General features: G+C 40.0%; 2 protein-coding genes across 2 annotated transcripts in view; both read left to right on the top strand.

Moving 5' to 3' along the window:
• LOC129744700 (dynein regulatory complex protein 1 homolog) overlaps positions 1-21,654 on the top strand; it is a 29,774-nt gene extending 8,120 nt beyond the window's left edge. The window contains exons 4-11 of the mRNA XM_055737361.1: positions 10,945-11,277; positions 11,334-11,443; positions 11,512-11,907; positions 12,335-12,530; positions 12,602-12,918; positions 21,053-21,165; positions 21,224-21,371; positions 21,445-21,654. Coding sequence (XP_055593336.1) covers positions 10,945-11,277; positions 11,334-11,443; positions 11,512-11,907; positions 12,335-12,530; positions 12,602-12,918; positions 21,053-21,165; positions 21,224-21,371; positions 21,445-21,555 — 1,724 coding nt within the window. The 3' untranslated portion in view covers positions 21,556-21,654. The remainder of the gene's footprint in view (positions 1-10,944; positions 11,278-11,333; positions 11,444-11,511; positions 11,908-12,334; positions 12,531-12,601; positions 12,919-21,052; positions 21,166-21,223; positions 21,372-21,444) is intronic.
• LOC129744705 (60S ribosomal protein L11) overlaps positions 1-26,548 on the top strand; it is a 259,877-nt gene that overhangs the window by 219,969 nt on the left and 13,360 nt on the right. The gene's annotated exons all lie outside the window — the stretch shown is intronic.

Genomic DNA, 26,548 nt, shown 5'->3' with positions numbered 1-26,548 from the left:
TCGAAAAGCAATCATTCGAGTTGATCACTTCGGTGTGATTCTTGACCATATCACGATTAGATTTCAAAATACACACCTATAAAATGTTATTGCTACAGCATTCAGATCGCATTTACATAATAATTTAAACCTTATTTTTATACAATTTAGATCCTCGTATTTGTATATACGCAAGTTGTTCAGAACCGCCGAAGAAAAAACCGATTTTATAGCTGATGCTTTAAAGCTGCAATTTATTAATAGTGTTAATCCTAAATTAGTTTTATTAATGATTGTATACATACAATGTGTTTCTCTCTCTTTTACTTCAAGGGCAAGTTCTGACGATATGTTGATCAGCAATCGAAGGCTGTTAGAGTTAAATTATTCATTATACTGAATAAAGACTGGATTTATAATTTGCTACTTACTACGTAGTCGCAAACTCTCGCTTGAGCAGTTTGTGTATGTCAAAGAAGGTTTCTATCCGGGGTGAAAGAACTACAGAAGATGATCTGATTAGCACATTCCGATGGAATTAGAAATTTATATAATAAACTACGCTGCTTACCAACGTTGGTGAAATTTACTAGGGTAAACTGGGCCTTTTAATAGAATTAAACTAGGCTAAACTATCACTGTTAGTTTTCTAGACTGGATACGACTTCCAAAGGTAAACATTTGATTCTAATCATGAGTAAGCATTCGCCTGAAGTTGACGTTTCTTCCCGCTTCTAAACATGTTATTATGTCATCCAGGGGACGACCGGTACTCACGTCACTAGAGTTGCTAAATCCCAGGGGTACCCGCAACATCCCCCTCCCCGTGTAGTTCCGGCGATGATGGATGCTCCTCATTCGGCAAGTCTGATCTGACATCTAGGAGTGCCAGGTTGGTTACTGATTTTTCGGTGATTCCCGTTGAAGTTCTAACAAGCGCACGTCGTACCTGGTTGTCGGTCCCTTTAATGACTTCTAGAATCAGCCCTCTTGTCCAACCGTTTCGCTTCTTTTCGTCCACAACGATAACTACATCTCCTGGCTCGAGTGGTTTCGTTGCCTCGAACCATTTTGTGCGTCTGGTTAGGGTTGGTAAGTATTCACGGATCCATCGGCTCCAAAAGATGTCTGCGAGTCTGCTTGCCAGCTGCCAACTATCTCGAAGGATATTTCCGTCCGTTCTGCACTCACTCATTGGTTGAGTGATTCCCTTGTCTCCATAAAGAAGGAAGTGGTTAGGAGTAATAGCCTCATTAATCTCTGAACCAATGGGAATATAAGTAAGCGGTCTCGAATTGACGATGGCTTCAGCTTCTAGCACAACTGTCTCTAATACTTCATCACATGGGTTTCGACAATAATCAGAAATTCCTTCCATCCCTTTTTTAATAGATCTGACCATGCGTTCCCACGCACCTCCCATGTGGGGAGTAGCAGGCGGATTCAAAATCCAGCGTGTATTTGAGTTTGTGAATGTGGCTGCACAATCTGTTTCAATATCTTGAATCTGCTTTTGCAGTATGTTTTTTGCTCCTTGAAAGTTCGTGCCCTGATCTGAATAAAATGATGCGGGGGATCCTCTTCGAGCTACGAATCGCCTAATGGCTAAAATACATGAATTCGATGAAAGGCTATGGGCGACTTCCATATGAACTGCTCTTATTGTCAAACAAGTGAATAATACTCCCCAACGTTTCACGAGACTTCGATTTTGTTTGACCAAGATTGGGCCGAAATAATCAACCCCAGTATGGGTAAATGGTCGGACATAGGGAGTCAATCGAACCGTTGGTAGGGGAGCCATCTTGGGTGGTCTTGGTGAGGCATTTTTGATACGACAAAGTAGACAATTTTTCGCAACTTTCTTAATGACTGATCGTAGACTAGGTATATAAAATTGTTGGCGCATCTCATTCAGAACGGTTTCAGCGTTTCCATGAACGAACCGGCGATGGAAACTATCTACCACTAAAAAGGTGATTCGATGGGTTCTAGGTAGTATTATTGGAAATTTTGTATTGTACAGGGCTACTGGGGCTTCTCTAATTCTGCTATCAATTCTCAACACACCATATGCATCCATAAACGGAGAAAGCTTATACAATTCACTGTTTTTACTGATACCTTTTTGACTAGATTTCAACGCTGCATATTCATCTGGGAAACTTTCAGCCTGAACTTGTCGCCAGAGCACATTTTCAGCCGCTTGAAATTCTTCCGATGTAAGGATTCCGGATTTGCCTGACTTTCGAAACTTGTTGCTTGCTCGGATAATGAAGGTTGTGGTTCGCAATAAGTGGCTCCAGAGAGAAAATCGAGTAGGATCAATGATGAAATAAGTTGGAGCCTCAAAGTGGTGTAGAAAATGAATTCTCACGTCCTGTGTGGTGGGGTTAACTTTTTTATCTTGTGGCCATTCTGACTCTGGGTCAAGTAGAAATGAAGGTCCCTTGAACCAAATACTGTCGGGAGAGAAATCGGGTCCACTGTCCCATTTGGTGGCCTTATCGGCTACATTGAGCTTGGAAGGAATATATCGCCATTCACTAATAGTCGTGGTGCTTAAAATTTCTCCTACCCTGTAGCTAACAAACTGGTGGTACTTTCTGCTATCTGAACGTAGCCAAGCAAGCACTGTTTGTGAATCGGTCCATAGAAAACGCTGTTTGATATGCAGATCTAAAGACGAGCAAATGTTATTCATTTCTCTGCTGCCTTTGAGAGCAGCTTGAAGTTCAAGACGTGGAATGGACAGAGGGCGTAAAGGTGCAACTTTTGTTTTGGCGGTTACAAATGCACATCGAGGAACGTTGTGATGTAAAACTCTCAAATAAGCTACGCAGGCATATGCAGCTTCACTTGCATCCACGAACATATGCAATTGGAGACTTTCAAACTCGTTACTTACCATTCCACTGAAGAAGCAACGAGGAACACGTACCACATCCAAATCTTTCAGAAGTTCACTCCATTGATTCCATTTTTCAAACAGTTCATCCGGAATTTGTTCGTCCCATTCTGATCCGTGCTTCCAAATCTCCTGCATCAAAATTTTCCCATGAACGACATAATGAGCTATGAGGCCAAGAGGATCAAAGATACTCATAATTGTCCGAAGTACCTGACGCTTGGTAGGTTTAAATTCTCCTCCAACAAACTTCGATATTTCAGCGTATAAACCAGTACTGAACGTTAAGTGGTCGGACGCAGGTAACCACATCATTCCTAGTATCCGCTCGGCTCTATCGGACTCTTCGACGCCTGGCTCCAAATTTAACGATTTCTTTTCAGATAATTTTGACTCCCCAATTTGTGTCAGTACTTCCGGTGAATTGGAGAGAAAATTCCGAATTTCGAAGCCTCCCCTTGCATGTACATATTTGACATCTAGTACTCGAGTCACTGCTTCTTCAACTGTGTCCAAACTTTGCAAATAATCATCCATGTAGTGATTCTTGATTATTGCCTCAGCTGCTTCCGGGTAATCTACGGCATGGTCTCTAGCGTTTTTGTTCTTTATGAATTGCGAAATGAATGGAGAGCAAGTCGCTCCGAATGTTACCACATCCATTACATACACTTGAGGCTGGTCTTTAGGATTCGCTCGATACAGAAAACGCTGCGACTGACTATCTTGAGCACGAATTCGAATTTGGTGGAACATCTCCTTGATGTCACCACACACAGCAATATTCCTCTGTCGAAATCGCAACAGGATACAAGGCAACGAAGTCAACAGATCAGGCCCTGTCAGTAGCATGTCGTTAAAGGAGATGTTATTCACCCGAGCAGCGGCATCCCATATCAGCCTTACTTTTCCAGGTTTTTTCGGATTTTGGACGACTCCCAGAGGTAAATACCAGACGCGCCTGGGGTTGGTTTTATCTAACTCTTCTTTCGTGGCGATATGAGCGTAATTTTTCTCCAAATAGCTACTCACTTGCTGCTGAACTGCAAAAGCTAATTGTGGATTTTTCTGCAATCGTCTCTCTAAGGAAACCATCCTACGCTTTGCCATTTCAAAACTTTCCGGGAAATCTGGATATTTGAATTTCCATGGTAGCCCTGTTTCAAAACGGTCCTGTAGGCGCAAGGTGGTTTTATTTAAGATTTCTACCGCCAACTTGTCCGAATCTGATTGGGGTGCGGCGATTGTACTGGCTTCTTCGATACCGTAGAATTTACTCATTTGTTGATGAAGACTCATATTGTCCATATACTCGTCGCAATGCACGTGGAGTTGTTGGGCTTCATCAAGGAACGATGACTGTTTTCCGAAAACACACCAACCGATCCGAGTCTTAACTGCCACTGGTTCACCTTGTCGACCTTCTCTGATTTTCAACTGGGTTAACAGATGTACATGTTCTATTCCGATGATAATTCCAGGAGAAACATCGTCGTAACTCTCCACGGGAAGACCCCTTAGATGTGGATAATGTTTCTGCATTTCGTCGTAGTCCAAAGATTGCCGTGGTAATTTCAATTCGTTAACGGTGCGGACATTCCCCAATTTGAAACCTTGTTTGGCGTTAATACTTCGAAGCTCGATCGCCACGCGTTTCGAATTTTTCTCCTCCCTGGAAATATTACTTGTCCAACTTAGGAAAAACGAGTCCGAGACCCCTTCTAAACCAATGGCTTCGGCGATTTTGGCATCAAGGAGTGAAGAAGATGAGCCATCATCCAAAAATGCAACAGTTTTAATCTCTTTTTCACCTCCTCTGATTACTACTGGCAAATACCGGAACAGAGATGCAGATGTAAGAATGTGTACGTTATGATGTGAAACGTAAGTTGTACTAGCCGAATCTGTAGACTGCGAGACGTTATTATCCGTAGCAGTGCTCGAGTGTAGCAGGGTGTGGTGGCGCACGCGACAGCCTTCAACTTCACATTCTTTATTTGATCTACAGGGCCACCTTCTATGGGGAATCAAACAGACCCTGCACAGATTTCTGTGCTTCACTACGTTCCACCTTTCTTCCACTTCCAGATCCTTAAATCGTACGCAGGATGCTATTTCGTGAGTAGAGTTGTTACAAAAGACGCAGGTTTTTTCTCTGCTTCCTATCGGCCTGGAAACACTTGCCGTTATTTTTTCTTGCGATTCATCATTACTTCCATCTGCATGTAAAAATAACCTTTGCTTCTCACGAGGTTCTTTTGAATTCTTGACCTTTCCACCCGACAAAGGAAATGCCACATCCGATGTTACTTCAATATACTCGCTCATAAACTCCTTAAATGTTTCTAAATTGACGTTCATCTTTCCTCGTTTGAATCGACACCACTCAACTTGCATTTGAATTGGCAATTTTTCGATTAATTCCTTTAACATTGTAGGGTCGGACAGATGAACCGTTAGCTTAAAAACAACCATGTGATTAACGACGTTCTTCACCATCAATCCGAAATTAATGATGGATTGTACGTTGTCTTGTTTCGGGCCAGGGGTATCTCTTAACTTTTGTAATAGCGAAAACACGAGGACTTCTGGTTTACCGAATAACATTTTGAGTGTGTCCATTACATCGGATACTGTCTCGGGCACTAGCAGGGAACTTCGAACCGCATCTAACGCTTTGCCCTTCAGACATCTCTGTAATCTTGCTAAGTTTTCTGCATCTGACAAACCACACGTTTCAGTGCTATTGCAAAACGTACTGTAGAAAAGTGGCCACTCAAGAGGATCTCCGTAGAAAGTCTCCAAATCTCGAGCAACATACTGACGGGCTGCGAGTTGAATTTTGGTGGGGCCTGAGTTTGCATTTCGAAGTGGTTGTGCATCAGCGTCTGGTGATCGTAAAACATCATTTTCAACGTTGTCCACATGTGGGAATGAAGACAGGTTTTGTATAATCGAGTTTCTTGCTATTTTAGCTGGACACGAGACATTAATGTTGGCTGAGAGTTGTCGATCACAGGGGGTTTCCTCAATACGATCTTCTTCACGATTACTCATATTTCTTGCGGGTTCATTAGGCATTGAAGATATCAATAGTGGTCTGCAGTTATCAAGAGACGAATGACTGTTTGTAGTGTTACTAACACCGGCGCTTGTTCTCAATTCTGAACTGAACCCAAATTTTGTGGACATCGGTATTATTTCACCATCAATAATTGATCGGGAGCATGTATGACACTTTGCTGGCGAACGGTTATCATTTTGGATTCTAGTTTCACTGTGTTGCGTACTGCATCCTGTAGTCATTTGTTCTGAGGAAAGCTGCATGTTTCTCAAAGTAGAAGCCAGCTCACTCACCGAAGAAGAAACCAAATTGTTATCTCGATGAACAGGAACAGCGCTTGCTCTATTACTTGTCATCGAATCTATTGTGTTTGGTTCAAACCTACACGGAGCAGATCGGCGTTTCAGGTTTGTAGGAAATTTCACGCGGCCGAAATTTTCGGCGATAGATAATTTAGGGCGATGTATCTTTCCGATCTCCACACTCGTCAGAAATGTCGTTTTTGAAGCGATTTTAGGAATTGTTCCAGTGTATTTTGATACTGGTTTAAAATATCCTTCACTTCCGGTTGTTCGGGTTTGGCTTAAAACGTTCGAAGTAGTAGGAATCTTCGGAGCACATGAAAATACCGTTTTGGGTGGTTGATACACGGATGAAGCTACTCTATACCCCGCATTACTCTGCGTCAAGGTCAGGTTACCAGCCGAATATAGTGAATCGCATGTTGTTACCGTCAACGGAACAACAATCGAAAAGGAGGGAGCAACAAAGTTGGTGCTACTTATCATTGTAGAGATGAAAGTGGTTTGCGGTGTAGAAGCGGAAGTAGGGACCATCGCACGATGTACTGGACTGTTGTTTCTATGCCCAATAGGAAAGTTCAAGCTTTGTCGAACTGGGACCTGTGTAACGGGGTTCGTGAACGGTCTAGCAGACACAAAACCTCCAGTGGATGGCACGGGGCCAGCCAACCAATCCTCAATTATCTGAACACTGGTTCTGCTACTTCTACTGCGTCTACTGGAACCAATACTAGAAGTATCCGACAGGGTATCGTACTTCTGTCTAATAAACTCTTCCTCGATGTTCACTTTTTCAGCCAAGGCGTTTAGCCGGAGTTCTCGCTGCTCCTCGAGCATACGCAGACGATTATCAGGACGTTTACTTGATCGAAGGCTGCCGACTCTTTCCGATCGGGTTTTTTGCATTTCTCCAGTCAAGGCTGGAGCTCCTCTGCACCTCGGACAATGCCATGTTCGATCGGGTTCGGAAATAGAGTCAGTAACGCCGACACATTGATAGTGTGCCCATGCCTCACAGTTATCGCACCCGACTAAATGATCGGCGGAATCCGGGAGATTACACATCATACAATTAAACTGCTCGACAAGTTGCGACTTACATCCGTTCGTGGAGCTTTCCATTATGAAGAAATTCTTTAAAGTTTGTTCAGAACCGCCGAAGAAAAAACCGATTTTATAGCTGATGCTTTAAAGCTGCAATTTATTAATAGTGTTAATCCTAAATTAGTTTTATTAATGATTGTATACATACAATGTGTTTCTCTCTCTTTTACTTCAAGGGCAAGTTCTGACGATATGTTGATCAGCAATCGAAGGCTGTTAGAGTTAAATTATTCATTATACTGAATAAAGACTGGATTTATAATTTGCTACTTACTACGTAGTCGCAAACTCTCGCTTGAGCAGTTTGTGTATGTCAAAGAAGGTTTCTATCCGGGGTGAAAGAACTACAGAAGATGATCTGATTAGCACATTCCGATGGAATTAGAAATTTATATAATAAACTACGCTGCTTACCAACGTTGGTGAAATTTACTAGGGTAAACTGGGCCTTTTAATAGAATTAAACTAGGCTAAACTATCACTGTTAGTTTTCTAGACTGGATACGACTTCCAAAGGTAAACATTTGATTCTAATCATGAGTAAGCATTCGCCTGAAGTTGACGTTTCTTCCCGCTTCTAAACATGTTATTATGTCATCCAGGGGACGACCGGTACTCACGTCACTAGAGTTGCTAAATCCCAGGGGTACCCGCAACACAAGTCATTCACCTTTTTCCACCTTTTTAAGATTCAGGAGTTAGCTTTTGAAAATATGCAAAAAATCATTTAATAAACTTTTTTAGTAAAACCGCAGGATTTTTAAATACATCAAAAATGGAGGTTTTTAATCAATGATCAATTTTCTAGGAAATCACGAGTAATTTATTGATTTTTCGCATTATTTTTTATAATAATTGTTGGCGGCATACCACTTCATGGCCTTTTTACCGTAATGGCAAGATGCCAAATCCGGCCAAAACAGTACGGAACAACCGTGTTTCTTCAGGAAAGGCAGCAGATGTTTATTCAAACACTTTTTCACGTAAATTTCTTGATTGACAGTCCCGGAAGCTATGAAAATGCTGCTTTTCAAGCCACATGTACAGATGGCTTGCCAAATCAGATATTTCTTCGCGAACTTTGACAGCTTCATGTGCTTGAAAATATCTGCTACCTTTCCCCTTCCTTTTGCCGTATAAAACTCCTGTCCCGGAAGCTGCTTGTAGTCGGCTTTGACGTAGGTTTCGTCGTCCATTACCACGCAGTCGAGCTTCGTCAGCATCGTCGTGTACAGCCTCCGGGATCGCGCTTTGGTCGTCATATTTTGTTTATCATCGCGATTTGGAGTCACTACCTTCTTGTAAGTCGATAGTCCGGCTCGTTGTTTGGCTCGGTGCGCGGTTGTAGACGATACACCCAGCTTATTTGCGGCATCTCGGAGAGAGAGGTTAGGGTTTCGCTCGAAACTACCGGCAACTCTCTTTGTCGTCTCAGCGGCTTCCGGTTTTCGATTTCCCCCCGATCCAGACTTCCTGGCTGTCGACAAACGTTCCCCAAACACTTTAATTACATTTGTAACGGTTGATTTGGCAACTTTTAGCGATTTTACCAGCTTTGCGTGCGAGTAGCTCGGATTTTCGCGATGCGCGAGCAAAATTTTGATACGCTGCTTTTCTTCCTTGGACGGCATTTTGACAACTGAAGAGTGAATTCCAAAATCAAAATAGGAGCAACATTGTACACACACACACACTTTCAAAATGAGGGGTGTTCAGGTTTTTTTCAATGCAAAATTGAAAGAAAGCTGACCAAATTTTGACCGTATCACCCTTTAGACTATAAATTTAACAAAATTTGCCAAAAAAACTGTATAATTGTGCATTTTCCTGCGATTTGGACAACCTTGCTCAACATCTCAATGCAATGATCTCATACAGAACATCAAATAAATTTTCACCGTTTGTAAGAAAAAAGACTAATTTAAATTGTGGAAAAACTTCTCGAAAATACTCCAAGCTAAAAGGAATCAAAGCGAATAAATTCCAATAACAATTTAACGTCCAAATCTGAGAAGATAGTGATTTCCTTAAAATAAACTATTTTATTTATAATTTATCGCTGGGATTCAAACCTCCAAATGGAAGTGACGACAAATCGTATCATCAGTTTGAGCAGAAGGGAATTTTTCTCAGAAAACAGATAAAACTTGTTTAATATACCAGGAAGACCTTCAAAAATTTTCGTTTGCAATAACAAAGGGAAGCAAATCATGTCTCTATTTGGAATAATGTTTGCGGAGGATTAAATCATTTAAAAGTTTTTGATTCACGCAGCATAAAGTAGTACCATTGAGATATAAAAAATACATCTTTGATTCAAAAAACTCCTTTTCTCAAACCCTGGGGTCTAGAAAGCTTCGTCTTAATCCAAAACTCATCCATGATTTTTTGTAGAATTTTTAAGTAACGTTTACATGAGTAAATTTGAACTTTTAGGTTTGTATGGGAAAATTGAATATTTTGTACTGAAAAATCAACATCATTTTTGTTACTTCTATGGAACCGTGCCAGCTGATGGTTTTTGTGCCAATTTATAAATTTATTGGAGGAAAATTTCCGCTGAACAACTTTGTCGAAGACCGTAACTTCGTATCTTATTAGACATTAAAGTTATTAGCTGTTTAACAGGGCAATGTCTTTTCGCATCGATAAACAATAAATCCAATTGACATCACTGCTCGAGCCTCGCGAACTATTGCTTGAAAAGTAGTCATGCAATACTTCACTAAGCAACCTGCAGTGATGTCAATTGAATTTATTGTTTATCAATTCGAAGACATATCCCGATTCAACACCTAAAAACTTGTTTGTCCGATAAGATACGAAGATGCGGTGTTCGACAAAGTCATTCAGCGGAAATTTTTCTTTAGGAATTTTATAAATTGGAACAAAAACCATCAGCTGGCTCGGTTCTACATAAGAAACAAAAATGATGTTGATTTTTCAGTACTAAATATTCAATTTTTCCATACGAACCTAAAAGTTCAAATTTACTCATGTAAACGTTACTTGAAAATTCTACAAAAAATCATGGATGAGTTTTGGACCAAGACAAATCTTTTTAGACCCCAGGGTTTGAGAAATTCTAAAATGACCCCAAATCGACTCAGTCTAATGTACATACCAAGTGATACGGTGTTAGATTTCGGTGTTCTTTAAAAACATCAATCAGTTTTATCTATACTTTTTCAGATTAATTTTGTAGAAAAAACCGTAGTTATAAAATAAAGCTCTGCCAATTGATTAATAAATGTTATTTAGAGTGCGGCCTGCCGTCAAAATTTAAAATTCAAATGGGCCCTTCGGATCAAAAGGTTGCTCACCCGTGATTTATAGCAAGATCAAATTTTATTTAAATTTTTTATTAAATTGAGCTTTGCGAAGTATTGCAATGCAGCTTGCAAAAAAAAAATATGGTTAGTGAAAAATATGTACATATTTTTGGGTTCTATAATTTTGTGAACATCCGAGCTATTTAAACGCCACAAAAAAAAAGTTTCAAACAAGCAGTTATCTTTTTCATTCCTTGAGTTGTCTTGCTAAACATCAACCTTTGTATTAATAGATAATAATAATTTTTCCCCAAGAACTTTTGGAAAAGCTGCAAACTGAATCCACGGAGGCAGTGGCCAAATTTGAATCGATAACCGAAAAATGGAGCGAATTGAAAGAACTGAAAGACCCGATGGGAATAAACGACGAACTTCAGTTACAGAAGGAGCGCATTCAGGATCTCATGAAGCAGAAGGATATCATCATCGATGAATGTCGCAAGGAATTAGAGGCCGCGGATGAGCGTTACACACGGGATATTCGCAAACAAACAGCCGACATTCAAAGTTTAGTCGAACGCGTCGACAATCAAATCGAGATAATGAAACGAGCATTTAAAGAGCATTTGGATTTGCTGGAAAATACGAGTAATTTGTGTCTCTTATTTTTAAGTAAATTTTCTCTGAATTGTAACTTCTTCCAGTTGACGAGGAAAGGAACATTTTGAAAGTAGCCGCATCGAAAAAATGGGATGATCTTTATACCAGACGAGCAGTGAATGAAAGAATTAAAATGAAACAAGAAAAAGAAAGGGTAAGCAACTTCCATTCAGGAGATAGAAAAATTTTCCATTGGATCATGTTATTAAACCTCTCTTTCAGTTGGAATTTTATCGTGATGAAATCGACAGAATTGAACAGGAACACATTGAAGTCACGAGAGCAACTCGAATCAGATTGGAGCAAGACAATCAAGCATTGGAAATTGAACTGCAAAAAGTTAAAACAAACACAACATTAAATTCCGAAAAACTTGATTACAATTTTCAAGTTCTGAAGAAACGCGAAGATGAAAATCTCATGGTACGCAACGCTCAAAAGCGTAGACTAACGAAGCTCAACGAAACCATATTTTCCCTGAGAAGGAAAATTAAAGACGTGCAGATGAGTTGTCTAATTGAAACAGAAAAACTCACCTCAGATATATTGAAATTGCGTTCCAACATCAGCCATATGAGCTCAAAAGTAAATACCTTTGCTGAAATGAACGATAGGAAGGTATGGATAAATATTTTCTGGCTTAATTTATGGCATATCAGCAATTGGTAGATAGTTCAAAGTATTGATAAGTGGAAAAATGATAGAGCGCTTTGGGTTCTACCTAGCGAATAAAAGGTGAAAACATGAACAGGACTTTTGTGTTAAGATCAGCTTTAAACTACATGTGTTATTCAAAAGTTTTTTTTTAATTTTTTCGTCGTTAGCAATCAGAAATAGAGAGGAGCAAGTTTTAACGTTTAAAAATCCCCTTATTTTTGTGAAAAAAAACTTTGTTCAGTTGATTTATCACCAGATAATTTCTCAATGTGCAAATATGCCTTGAATGCTAAAACATGCCTTTAATTTACCAGAACGACTAATTCTACCATTCAACTCACAAACTTTTCAAATTTCAAGCGACACATTCACATTGTATTCTTTTCAGTATCACTCCGTATGGGAAATGAATAAATCCGAATGCTTAAGCGTCCTGGAAAGTATACTGTCCATAGATAAGACACTTGTTGAGCAACATTTGGGATTGAAATGGCAGCCTCCAAATTTCCCGGACGATCACATCCAGAAAATATCAGACACCTTCAATTCTATTACAAGTAATAGTGTGGTGGCAACATCCCAGAGTGAGTAGTTTTTAGTTATCGAAGAATAGTTCAAAAAATTTGTAGATAACTTCTAAATACTTTTTTTCCAGATGGAACAGTTGTGTCATTTGAAAATGAAGCTGAACGAGTACAAATAATGAATGTTCTACAAATAGTGTTGAAACAGGCAGGATTTCTAGTCGATAGGACGGCGTTAAGATTGATCGAAGAGTTCACCGAAGAAGAGAAGAGTTTAGTTTGTTTAGATAACGTGTTCAACGCTCTAGGAATATCACACTGGGAAGACGTTCGTCGGCTGAAGGAAAAATTTGATGAAATAATAAAATCATACAACCAAAATGCCAGTGATTCGTTTACACGATCTGAAGGATCGGTCTCCTCACAGAGCGAAGAAAATGATTTAAAGGTAATTGAGTACTTAAATATAATAACAAGTATTTCTCGTTCTTCAAGTATTATCGATTCGATCTTTTGATTTAAAAATCCGATACTGACCATGGAAATGTTAAACAAATACACGATTGGCATTCCTGGAGATCTTTGTCTGACACTGACGGCAAACACCATTTTTGCTAAAACTCTTGTTTCTCAACCGATTTCTACAAAACTTATTGTTTTGAAAAGCTTATAACTTGGCTCAAATATGCTTCTCAGACAATTTTCAGCTACAATCAATATTTTCAAAGTTATTTGAAGTTCAAAAAAAAATTTATGAAAAAACATGCTTCAGGAAAAAGGCTGTAAATCAGTTATGAAGTGCTCGAAAAAAAATTCACTTAGTGCCTGAGAAAGCTGAAGTTAGAAGCTGTATGTTGCACATATGGAACTTTTTTTTAAAAATATTTTGTATGATCATGGCCACAAAAAAATGTAAAAAAATTGTGTAAAACCCGTACTTTTCAATGAATCAACCGCTAAACCTGTTCCTGTTACAGCATAAAAATTTTAAAAAATGAATTGGAAAGTTGACGTAATTTGACACATTTTGGCATCTTTAGATTTTTAAAATACGAAATACATAATTTATGACAACTTTTTAAAGATAGCTGTTTTTCGAATTTTTTTATCAATTGGGATTTCTGAGACAATCACTGCACTTAAATTCAACTTTGCACTGGATTTTGAGTATGTTAACGTTTGGTTTAGTCGATAAAACTATATGCAAAAGAAAGCAAATTTCATACCGGTTCTAGTGATGTAACTGCATTCACTGTAAATTTTTGCCTCGATTTCCAGCAAATCAAAATTGCTGGAAACGTTCAGCAATCCAAATTTTTGCTGGAAACCAGCAATCGGTTTTCGAATTGCTGGATTTTTCAGCATTCGGTTATGTGCTTGTCATTTTTGCTGAAAAATCAGCAATCGGTTTTCAAATTGCTGGACTTTCCAGCAATTGATCTAGTTTGCTGGAAAATCAGCAATCGAGTTTGTTTTTGTTTCGTACGCTGAAGTAAGGTGAGATTCTATTTTACGAATTTAGGTTAAATTAATATAATTATTTTATTTTCCTCTATATTCTAGCAACCAGGCATCAAGTCAAGGGTAAGTTTTCATTGTACAGGTAGATATTCCATAGAAGATACTAATCAAAACTATTTTTACAGGTGGCGGATGATCAACATTTTGGCACAAAGCGGCCACCCCGGAGCCGGTGTTAGAAAGTTGTGAAAAAAAAGAAGTTTTTTTTTGGAAAATAAATTAATCCCTTATTGAAAATGGGGGAAAATAATTTTTTTTATTGCTTATTTTATGCACAGCCAATATTAAACTTTAATTTTGAATTGAAATATAAATTTCATACTAATTACTGCCGGTTGTGTTGAAAGAAATAGCTGGTTTCCAGCACTCTGGATTGCTGATTTTCCAGCAATTTGAATTGCTGGAAACCAGCATTAACGTTTGCTGTTTTTTCCAGCAATTGAAATTGCTGGAAAGTCAGCGGGACAAAAACCAGCAAAACTACTCATGTAACAATAGTCGGGGTATTCCGAGAGGCTCACTCCAGGTGACTAGTTCATTGATTCGGAGGCGAATAGACAACAGATGTCCTTTTTGACGTTCCAAAGGAAATAAACCAGTTTCAATTAACTGAAGATCGCCTCTACGTGTGAAAATCTCTTATTATTCTCTTCTTTTTTTTACAATCGAAATTGAGACATCGCATATTGTTTCCAGCAAAGAAAACTAAATACAGGCCCTTTTCGATTCATGTTCTCTGTGATTTATGCAACACGGTCTAAAAATGTGTGTTGCCAAAATCAAACGGTTTTTTCCATCGACTTTTATTCACTTATTACTAAAAGTAAACTATTGTTATTATTATTATTCATCAATTTATGATCATTTTTAATCATTTTTTTATTAAGCTTTAGACACATTCAGAACTTCTTGTGTTATGTTGAGAATGTTTGTTTTGTTATTTTTGCCATTTTACGTCTTTTTTTAGATATTTTTTTTGTCATTTCTGGTCTTTTATTGTTATATTTAATTTACAATTTATCAACAAATTATATACATAGGGTCCAGCAAAAGCGTAAATACAAGGTACACTCAGAGAAATCTTGGGGTTTGACCAAAAAAAAATATTTTAATTCATAAAAGTATTCTATTGAAACCAGTGGTTGTATTTGGTTGAGAATGAATTGATCAACCTTCTCTCGCTCAACGCTTTACTCGGAAGCAAAGGTTGCTTTGAGGCAGCGAAAACGACAAAACCGATGATGCATACGCTCTCAACATGGCCCGCCTTCACCAAGCAATATTATAGACACTATAATTTCATATAGTCTGGCAAAGAGAATGACGGGAGCCAATCGAACTGTCATTCGCGCGGAGCCAATCGAGCATTTTATGATAATGTTCAAGCTCTTCATAACTCTCTCCAGATGCAAAATATAAAATAGTTTTTTAGATCCGTAATTAAAATGCTATTTTTGTTAATTGAACTCGAAATCGTTTTCGAAAAATATATTATGATCTATATAGGTGAAAAAATAGTGAAAATTATCCTAAATAACTTTAGTTAATGTTCCTAAAAATACAAAAAAGCTTTGAAAATCACAATACTTCAACCATGATTTTCCAATATTTAGAAAGTTTGCTCGATTGGCTCCCGCGTATGACAGTTCGATTGGCTCCCGTCATTCTCTTTGCCAGACTATATGAAATTATAGTGTATATAAGCAATATACATTCGAGACAACGAATCCAAAAAAACAAACGAATGTCTCTCACTCATCTCCTGTTACATTCTTGAGGGAACCGAATTCAAAAGGCACAGCAAACCCGAGTCTCCTCGTTTGTGCCTGGATCGAATACCCAGACGGCGGCAACGCTATTCAAACCATATGGAGCACATCTCTCAGATTTCCCCTTTGTTTCCCCTCGTTTTGACAGATTTAAGCTTTTTTCCTCAGATTTAAGCTTTTGTCTCCTATGCTCTCAAGGCAAAAAAAGCTCAAATCTGAGGAAAAAAAAGCTTGAAAACAAGATTCACGACCACTTATTTAAAAGATGTTGGTCACACGATACATAGACAAATCGTGTAACGTTGCAGCCATCTGGTAGCAACCGAACGTTGAGAGAGTTCGTTCGGGGCAGCAAACGAATAGTGTCTCTCAGAGCAGATCCTCCTCATGGGGGGAGGTTTACCTACCTACCTAAGGGTCCAGCGCCGATTGACCGGCGCATAGGGCTGAGATAAAAGATCTCCACTGCTGGCGATCCGGAGCCAGCGTCTTCACTTGCTGCCAGCCAAGGTTCTCGTCAACTGTGCGGATTTCAGCGGCTAGACTTCGCCGCCACGAGCTTTTGGGCCTGCCTCTTCTTCGATGCCCATCTGGATTCCAGTCAAGCGCCTCTCTGCAAATCTCGTTTTCATCTCTTCGCAGCGTGTGCCCAATCCATCTCCACTTACGTTCCCGAATCTCGATTTCTAGCGCCTTTTGATGACACCGGCGATGAAGTTCAACGTTTGAGATCCAGTTGCCAGGCCACCAAGCGCGGATGATGTTCCGCAGGCAGCGATTCACAAAAACTTGCAGTTTTCGCGTCGTCACCGCATATGTGCACCAAGTTTCACACCCGTACAGCAATACGGATTTGACGTTTGAGTTGAAGATTCGGATCTTAGTTCGTAGAGAGATCTGGCGTGACCGCCAGATGTTTCGGAGACTCGCAAACGCAAATCGGGCTTTTCTGATCCGGGTCTCGATGTCCTTCTTGGTCCCACCATCAGGCGTTATCTGGCTACCAAGATACTGGAAGCACTCCACTGTCTCAACCTGTTGTCCAGCTACCACGAAATTGGAACGATTTTCTGTATTGATTTCCATCGACTTGGTCTTTCCGACATTGATTTTGAGACCTGCTGCCTTGGAGCTTTCGGTGAGGTCGTCGAGTTTGCTCTGCATGTCTTGTTGTGTTTGGGCGAGCAAAACAATATCGTCTGCCAGGTCAAGGTCGTTCAGTTGCTCCATGGTTGAAGGATTCCACGGCAATCCTCGGTTTGGTCTACAGTCAATCGATCCAGTCAAGATCTCATCCATTACGATGAGAAAAAGCAGCGGTGACAAAATACATCCTTGTCTCACTCCAGCAGTTACCGGGATTGGTTCGGACAAGACACCGTCGTGCAAGACCTTGCACGAAAATGCCTCGTACTGTGCTTCGATGAGATGGACTAGTTTCTCTGGGACCCCTCGTCGTCTAAGAGCAGCCCAGATGTTTTCATGGTTCAGTCGGTCAAATGCTTTTTCGAAATCAACGAACACCAGCAGAAGAGAGTCCTGGAATTCGTTGATTTGTTCCAGTATTATTCGTAGCGTTGTGATGTGGTCCACACATGATCGTCCGGATCGGAATCCAGCTTGTTGCCGTCGGAGTGTAGCGTCAATTTTCTCCTGGATCCTGTTCAGGATCACTTTGCAGAGTACTTTGAGGGTTGTACAGATCAAAGTTATGCCACGCCAGTTACCGCACTCTGTTAGGTCTCCTTTCTTTGGGACCTTTACGAGGATACCCTGCATCCAGTCGGCCGGGAATGTTGCAGTATCCCAAATGTCAGCGAATAGACGGTGCAACATTTGTGCTGACAAGGCAGGGTCGGCTTTGAGCATTTCAGCAGGAATGCAATCGATTCCAGGCGCTTTGTTGGATTTCATGTCCTTGATTGCCGCTTCTATTTCAGCCAGCGAGGGCGCTTCCGAGTTGACGCCATTAATGCGACTTACTGTGGGCGCCTCGAGCTGCGGGTTCTGTTGGCCATTGCTATTTGTAACTCGGAAAAGTTGATCAAAATGCTCAGTCCAACGCTTGAGCTGATCTGTTCGATCTGTCAGCAGCTGACCTGCTCGGTTTTTCAGCGGCATTCTTGCATTAGTCCTTGCACCACTAAGGCGGCGAGAAATATCATATAATAATCGGATATCTCCAATGGCGGCGGCTCTTTCTCCCTCTTCGGCTAGGGAGTTTGTCCAGGCTCTCTTGTCTCGTCTACAAGCTCGTTTAACTGCCTTTTCCAGCTCCGCATATCGTAAGCGGGCGGCTGCTTTGGCTGACCCGGTACATGCCTGTTCAATTCCGACTTTCGCCTTTCTCCGATCATCGATCATCCTCCAGGTTTCATCCGACATCCATTCACTTCGTCTTCCACAAACTTTACCGAGAGTACCATGGCTCGTCGTGATAAAGGCATTCTTGATTCCACACCACTGTTCTTCGACTGTTCCGTCTGTCGGCAGCTCCGAGGCTCGGGATTCTAGCTGTTCAACGTATGCCCTTTTCACCTCTGGATTCTCCAACCGGCGGACGTCGTATCGACACCCGACTTTCTCCTCGCGCCGTTGGACACGCGCAACTCTCAGTCGTATCTCGCCAAGGACGAGGTGATGGTCAGATGCAATGTCTGCGCTTCGTTTGTTGCGGACATCAAGAAGGCTCCTTCTCCATTTTCGGCTGATGCAGATGTGGTCAATTTGATTTTCTGTTCGGCCATCTCGGGATACCCAAGTGACCTTATGTGCTGGTCGATGGGGGAAGAGCGATCCACCGATCACCATGTTGTTGTTGCCACAAAATTCTACAAACAGCTCTCCGTTTTCGCTCATCTGTCCTAGGCCATGGCGCCCCATGATGCGCTCAAAGTCCTGATTATCGGAGCCAATCTTTGCGTTGAAGTCGCCTAAGTGGATTTGAATGTCACCCTTCGGAATTCTCTCAACCACGCTGTTCAATTGACTGTAAAACTGCTCTTTCTCCTGCAAATCGGCAACGTCAGTTGGCGCATAACACTGGACCATTGTAAGGTTTCTAACCCGTGTTCTGAATCTGGCTACGATTATTCTTTCGTTTATCGGTTCCCATCTTATGAGGGCCGCATGGGCCTGCGGGCTTAACAGGAAACCAACTCCTCGTTCCCGAGTAGCATGTTCTCCTCGTATGCCAGAGTAAAGCAGTACTTGCCCGGACTGTGTCTTGTGTTCTCCAGTGTTAGGCCAACGGACTTCGCTCAGTCCCAGAATTTCAAGCTTGAGGCGGCTAGCTTCTCTAGCAAGTTGAGCCAGCTTTCCTGGCTGGGCAAGGGTCAAAACATTCCAAGTTCCAATTCTAGTCCGTGTTTTCATGCTAAAAGTCGTTGCCAAAGTTCCAATTCGGTTATTTCTTCTCTCAGTTTCTGTAACAATAAAAGATTTCAGGAGCAGTAGGTTGTTAGCCTAAAGTCCCTATCCCGCGATGGGGCTGCCATCTTGGACTTAGCTGGCGGGAGCTGCGTTTCATAAATTCAGCCGCTTGCTGCAAGACAGACGCTGTTTGAGCCGCCCCTGACCTGGAGAACAGACGCTCGGTTGTTGTTGCACGCCGCCCCTGACCTGGGAACAGACGCGTGCGGCCACCTTCTCAGTCTGCATGCGACCAAAGCATCCACCGGGGTTGGGTACCCGATCTCCGCTTAGGTTACTCGCACCCCAGCCGGCACCGCGGGGAGGTAGAGATAGGAGTTGTGAATAAGAGGTGATATGACCACTATGGGGTCTCGTGTTGCACATTATCCACCGTTTACCAGCCTGGGGGGGAGGTTTGAATGAATGTATATGTATCGTCTCCTGTATTACTATGCGAAGCCTCAAAGCGTGTATTTTGAGAGCCTCTGATGAGAAAATTGGTGAGGATTTCAATCACTGATTGAAACAAACACTTTTTTATTTGATACAATGCATTATGAGTTTGATTCTAAAGAAACATTTTGGAAACAAAGGATTTATTCTTTGAACTAAAAAAATACTTTGAATAAAAGAATTTGTTTTAATTTCAAAGGTGAAAAATTCTTTGAAATAAAGGAAAACAGATTAGAAACAAAGGATTTTTAATTGTCCCAGAGTCAAAATAATTTTCCTTTGTTTGGCCACTAAACAAAGGAAAATTCCTTTGTCCTAAAAAATTTTTTCGCTGCGTGCAGTTATATTTAAGAAAAACGTTCGATTTTGGCACAAGTGCCAAAAACGAGTGTTGCCTTCTTCAACATTCTGTGGGGGCTGGTCTTCCTTTTTATGAGATTTGATAATCTGAGCCAACGAAATGGGAGATCTAGTCTCTCTTGGAATTATAAGGCAGAAAGTGTTCGCTAACTGTGCGATACAAGTAATACTGTTGAAAACATCAATCATATCTTATATAATTGTGAAGAATTCATTAACTTACGGAAAAACTATGATATTCTAGAAAACCAGAAATCACTTATCGACATACTTAAAGAACAGAACATTGAAGAATTTAAAGCATTATCTGACTATATACAGAACTCAGGAAAAAATATATAATGTTACTTTCCGAACTCCATTTACTTATAACGTAAACAAATATCTAAACTACGAACTACGAAACTGAAATGAAGCACTAACCCCACTATATGGAAATGAACGGTCGATTTAAATTGATACGGAATTAGAAAAAAAAAAAGAATAAATAAATCCACGAGACTTGGCTTTATGGAACGATAGGTCCGAGCCAATATAAAAAGAGAAAAAAAAAGTGTTCCATAATCTCGAAAGAGTTATGTTGCGATTCCGAACGACTGTAATTTCATAAAACGGAGAGTTGTTGAGCAGCGCCAACCAAAGTTTTAGGCGACTGTTCATGGGAATGCGAATGCACAATTTTCCCGTATGTTTGGATACGTGCCGCTATTAAGCCTATAGGCCTACCCCTCTTCTGATATAAAAGCGCCAGCACTAAATTTTACTTCGGAAGTCTGGACTTCCGACTTCCGAAAGACTTCCGACAAAGGAAAGTGGAGTACTGGATTGTCGGAAGTCTGTGTTTTGTTGCCAGTTCACCAGCGACGTTTCTAAAAAAAAATATTAAAATTCACAATAATGCTTAACTTCTAGTAAGGGAATCTCCCAGTAAACGGGTGGTGCTAATTAGTGTAGGCGTTTGCTAAAGTGTATGAAAATGCTGAAAGTTACAAATACCAATATTACTTTCAACATTAGTAATAATTCTAATTCTACCGTTTTGAAACACATGTTTTCTATTTCCAGGCAATTAACTTTGACAACTCAAGTGACATTGTTGTGGGTTCTATAGTAACGTCGTCTGAAAAATTAAAAACTTTGAAGGAATTTTCTCAACAGCTCATAGCGTCAGAAAAATCGTAAATCATCTGTCAGTTATTCACTTTTAGAATAAACTTTATGAAACATTCATTTTAGACCTACACCTCCACAGTATGGATGCATGTCCAGGAAAGTTGCATCAAAAGAAGTAAGAGACTATTGGTTAAATTACAAAAACACATTTCCAGCTGAAAAAGTGAAAGTTTGGGATACAATGGAAGAAAATCTAACGCAATACTTGAAGGTATGTTTATTAAATCCATACAGCATGCGAGAAGAGTAATCCATTAGATTTTCTATGTATTTTTTCATTCCAGATTTTAAAAGAACGGAAAGAGCTCGATGAGGAGTGTGAGTTTTTGAGAAAGCAGAACATGGAGCTGCAACATCTCATGCAAAAAATGTTGACACCTAATCAGATTAAATGAACAATATTTCAGTGGAGAACATCTTAATGTGACTTTTTATAGTTTTTGATATTTTCGTATTTATGACTGTAATAAAATAAGAATGTTGTAGTTCACGAAGATTCAGTTAAGGAACACCGGGATAAGTATGGACGATTTTTCATATAGTTCAACTTTAAAAAATCACAAAAATCAGCAGTGGATCAATTTTGATGAAATTACGTTCAATGTGATGCAAAAAAAATGACGAAAATGCATATGGGACAGTCTTGCGATTAGCGAAAGTTTATTGGAGGGGAAAAAGCCGTCTCACATGCGCGTAAAAACCCTCATCATTTGTATCAACAGATTACAACTTAAATCTAAATGATACATCGAGTACTTAAATATTGAGAAACACGTCTTTACGTTTTCGATTATCGTTTATTACAGGACAACTTATAATACTAGGCTGGTTGCTTTTATACCCTAGTCATTGGTATTTAGTATAGCCATAGGAACCAGAACGTCTAGGATACTGACTGCCGCTATTCGCAAGACTGTCCCATATACATTCTTGTCGTTTTTCAGTTTATCGTAAAAATCGACCAAATACAGTTAGTTCTTCAATTAAGACTAAAAACTATCATAACTTTGTTCTCAACATATATGAAAAAATACCAAGTCATGTCTGTTCCATATGAAATGTACCCGCAAAGCTGTCCCATATGTCTATTTTTACAGAATGCTTTAAAATAGCTTCTCTAATTCACGTTAATTTTACAAATATTATTTAATTAAAAAAATATTACAAAAAAATAGTCGTCAGCTACAAAGCCATATTTTTTTAGGTTTTGATCATGCTGTTACTTGCTGCTTGGACTTTCATAAAATCTATGAACCAAAATACGCGTACCTGGTAGCACACCAGTAAATCATATTGAATCGATATTTCTCATTAAATATTTGCAACAAAGATGCTTTGCTGTTTCTGATTCAGAATTAATTTAATTTGTACGTATTTATAGTCTTTCTAAAAATATAATCAATCGAAAAATAATCCAAAAGATAGGTACAGATTGTTTAATTCATGGAACGTTGTTATTCTTTTTTTATTTTAGACCAACTCAATTCTTTCGATAAATTTACGTTATCTTTATCTAAATATGTCGTAAACATCATTTCAAACTTATTTTCATCAGCAAACAGTAACCAGTAAAGTGAATAATATAGCATAGAAAGAGAGAATCAAATGATCAATTGACAAAAGAAAAGCCAAATATGCGACAGCTTCGCGGGTACATTTAATACGCATGCGAAATATACTGGCAAGGCTGTCCCATCATTATTTTCTCCTCTGCATCAACATATTCCAAAGCAAAAAACATTGGACAAAATTCTACAACAATTACCTTAATATCTGTGAAGAAAGGAATAGAAACAGTGGAGTTGCAACCGAGAAATTCACGAAAGTTTATAAAAATCTTTAAAGCCGTTTTTCTCGTTTCGTTGTTTCTGCATATGGGACAGACTTGCCGTTAGCGGCAGTAAATCAAGGGTGATACGATCAAAATTTGGTCAATATCAACTTGACGTATTTCTTTCAATTTAGCATTTAAAAAAGCTAAACACTCCTCATTTTGAAGGTGTGTGTGTGTGTGTGTGTGTGTGTGTGTGTGTGTGTGTGTGTGTGTGTGTGTGTGTGTGTGTGTGTGTGTGTGTGTGTGTGTGTGTGTGTGTGTGTGTGTGTGTGTGTGTGTGTGTGTGTGTGTGTGTGTGTGTGTGTGTGTGTGTTTTTTTTTTTGTTACCCAGGTGGTAAATTCGAAGAAGGAATTTTACGAATTGTTCCCAATGCACGTCGAGTGCCGTTTCTACATGGGAACAATGGGTCAACTCGTTATATACTCATCCGTATATACATATGCCCTAAACTCCACCTGGGGCGTCAGACTAATTCCCAAACCGGTACCTGCCCTAAGGCAATACTTCGGTAAGGGGGTGTCTAATTCACGCATAGCGCTACTTTCGCAACACTCACCAAGAAGTTCATATTTTAATTAAATATCATCCTGACCGCCCATCATCATCTTCACGTCCCATCGGCTACGCTGATTGTTTTGCGTAGTTCATTTCATAGCTTACGTTATCCTTCGTCAATTGCAATTTGCGTCAGTCTCCAACTCCTTTGCAAAGCAGCCATTATCCGGGCGAGCCCATCACTGACTGCCTGCCATGTGTTAATGTCATCACACATCTTCTGCAACATGTTGTCCGCTGTCGTTTCTGGTCCGCAGGCGGCGAATATGTTGGCACGTTCCTCTTCAAATCTTGGACAATAGAATACCACGTGTTCGGGTGTCTCGTCCACGTCACCGCATGTTAGGCAGACCGGCGAGGCCGCATGTCCGAACCTGTGGTGATACTTCATGAAGCATCCATGACCAGTCAGGAATTGCGTCATGTAGAAATCCACTTCGCCATGCTTTCTCTCCATCCACTCTTTGATGTTTGGGATCAAACGATGGGTCCACCTCCCTTTTTCCGAGCTGTCCCACAGCTGCTGCCAGTTAGCCATGGAGCTATCTCTGGCTCGTGTTCTCACGTTTTGCATGCCTCTATTTTCGTAGCATTATGAGTCCTCCACCAACAAAACCGAGATGGGCATGACTCCCGCTACAACGCATGCAGCCTCCGACGAAACGGTGCGATATGCACTGATGACCCGCAAATTCATTCGCCTCTGTACACTGTTCAGCTTCTGCTGGTTACACTGGATGTTAAGACCAGATTTCCAGGCCGCCCCTCCATATCGAAGGATTGACGAAACTACACTCGAAATTATCCTTCGCTGACTACTTCGGATCCCCGAGTTGTTCGCCATTATCCTCGTGAGTGCGGCCGTTGCTGTTGCCGCCTTCTTGCACACATACTCAACGTGGTTTTTAAAGCTGAGCCGGTCGTCAATCATCACACCCAAATATTTAAGCTCACGCTTTGATTCAATAGTGCATGATCCAACTGTAATCCTGCCTGTTTGCGGTGAAATCAGGTTTGATATCAGGACCATCTCGGTTTTGTGGTGAGCCAACTGCAAACTTTTGGAGTGCATCCAGCTCTCTACCGCATCTACAGCCTCTGAAGCTCTTAGCTGGACGATTTCTGTAGAGTAACCCCCCAAGTAACCAAAAGTCACATAGATACTTAATCCTGTGCATTAGAAGTTCACATTTGGCTGAGTAAAAGGTTCTCAAGATAAATGAAAACAGGTGCTTGATTTGGACTTCTGACCGAACTTAAAAAGTCTAAACAAGTAGCATAGAACATTGTTGTGCGTTCCAAGTACCTTAAAAAATCCAGAATTCAATTAGGCTTATCGTTCTTCGTTACGAACTTCTTACGAATTTGTTGGTTCAATGCAGAACTTCTTACGAACTTTTTGGTTCCAAACAGAGCTTGTTACGAACTTTTTGGTTCCATGAGGAACTTCTATAGAACTTCAATACAAACGTTAGCGTTAAGATTTTTCACAAGAGTAAAAAACAGAATATCAGAACTTCGCATGTACGAGCAACGATTATTTTTGTCTTTATTAGAGAGACTTTCAGCCTTTAGTTGGTTCAACGAAGAACAGCGCAAGAACAACGAATTAAACCCACAAATAAATCAACTATTTTAATCAAAATGGAAAAATTACATAAATCTTATATATTTTTCACATTGTTTTGCATTTTAAAGAATATTCATATTTAACTAATCGAAAAAAACACACCTTTTCGTTTACAATTCGATTTTTCTTCTTGCACCTGGAGCAACGTAATAACTGGCTTGTATCGACGGTAGCCTCTTGCAACTAGCGGCAATTTATTCTTTAATATGATAAGCAGGGTCCGAAATTTCTGTATGCCTTTTTGATAGTTGAACAAGGTCCGCAAATTTTCATTATCGTGGTTGGGTGAACTCTTGATGAGGAATTTAGCGCTCTCCATTTTTGAAACTAAAACAGAAAACAGATAGAAAGAAAATTAATCACAAAAAACAACTCAAAACATAAAAATACTCACGTTCAATTTCAATTCCTCCTAGTTTGTTTTGGAAAAAGTTGAAACATCTTTTGGTACGAATGTTTACATTTTTTATAATCGCCTGCTTTGAAAAGTCGATAATTCCAAGTTTATTTCATATTGATGTTTAAAATAACAGCAATCTAAGCATTGGCCATGGTACAGAGGTAGCGTGTTCAGTTTTCACCTCGCTGGTGCAAGTTCAAATCTCCAAGCATACAAATTTTACAAGTAAGTATGAAACTCAATCACAGTAAAAGCAACATCAGATTAATAATAAAAAGGTATAAAAACCATAGCAAGAAACGAATTTTTCTTTTTTCTTTTTTTTTTCGAGGTCTAATTTTTCTTTTTTCTTTTTTTTTTCGAGGTCTCATGTGGAGGCTGAATAGCCTTCTATTCAGCTTCTATTATGGACTTTAGAAGTATCGATAAGAACTTAAATTTGAGGCTGAGTAGAATGTTACTCATTCGTTAAACAAAGCTGAGTAAGCTTTTAAGAGCCTGTTTTATGGAACTTTTGGTTACTTGGGCCGTCGCTAGTAGCACGACATCGTCCGCGAAACCAACCAACTTTACTCCCTCTGGCAGGCTCAATGTCAGCACCTCATCATACGTAATATTCCACAGAACCGGGCCCAGTATCGACCCTTGCGGTACTCCAGCTGTAACATCCATTTCCTGAAATCCTTCGCTCGTCATGTATAGAAGCTTGCGGTTCTGGAAATAGCTTTCCACTAATTTGTAGAGATATTTCGGTATCCTCATTTTTATAAGCGAAGAAGCAATCGCTGCCCAGCTGACACTATTGAAGGCGTTACGCACGTCCAATGTTACTACCGCACAAAAACGGTCCCCTCTTCTCTTCTTGAGTCTGGCTTTATCAGCCGTTTCGATGACAGTTCGAATGGCGTCGACTGTGCATCGCCCTTTTCGAAAGCCGAATTGATTGTTGGACAATCCGCCTTCGCCC

Source organism: Uranotaenia lowii, chromosome 2 (assembly GCF_029784155.1).
Source record: "Uranotaenia lowii strain MFRU-FL chromosome 2, ASM2978415v1, whole genome shotgun sequence".
In the NCBI taxonomy this organism is placed as follows: Eukaryota; Metazoa; Arthropoda; class Insecta; order Diptera; family Culicidae; genus Uranotaenia; species Uranotaenia lowii.
The sequence above is the reverse complement of the archived record's forward strand: the minus strand, read 5'-3'. Positions and strand labels throughout refer to the sequence as shown.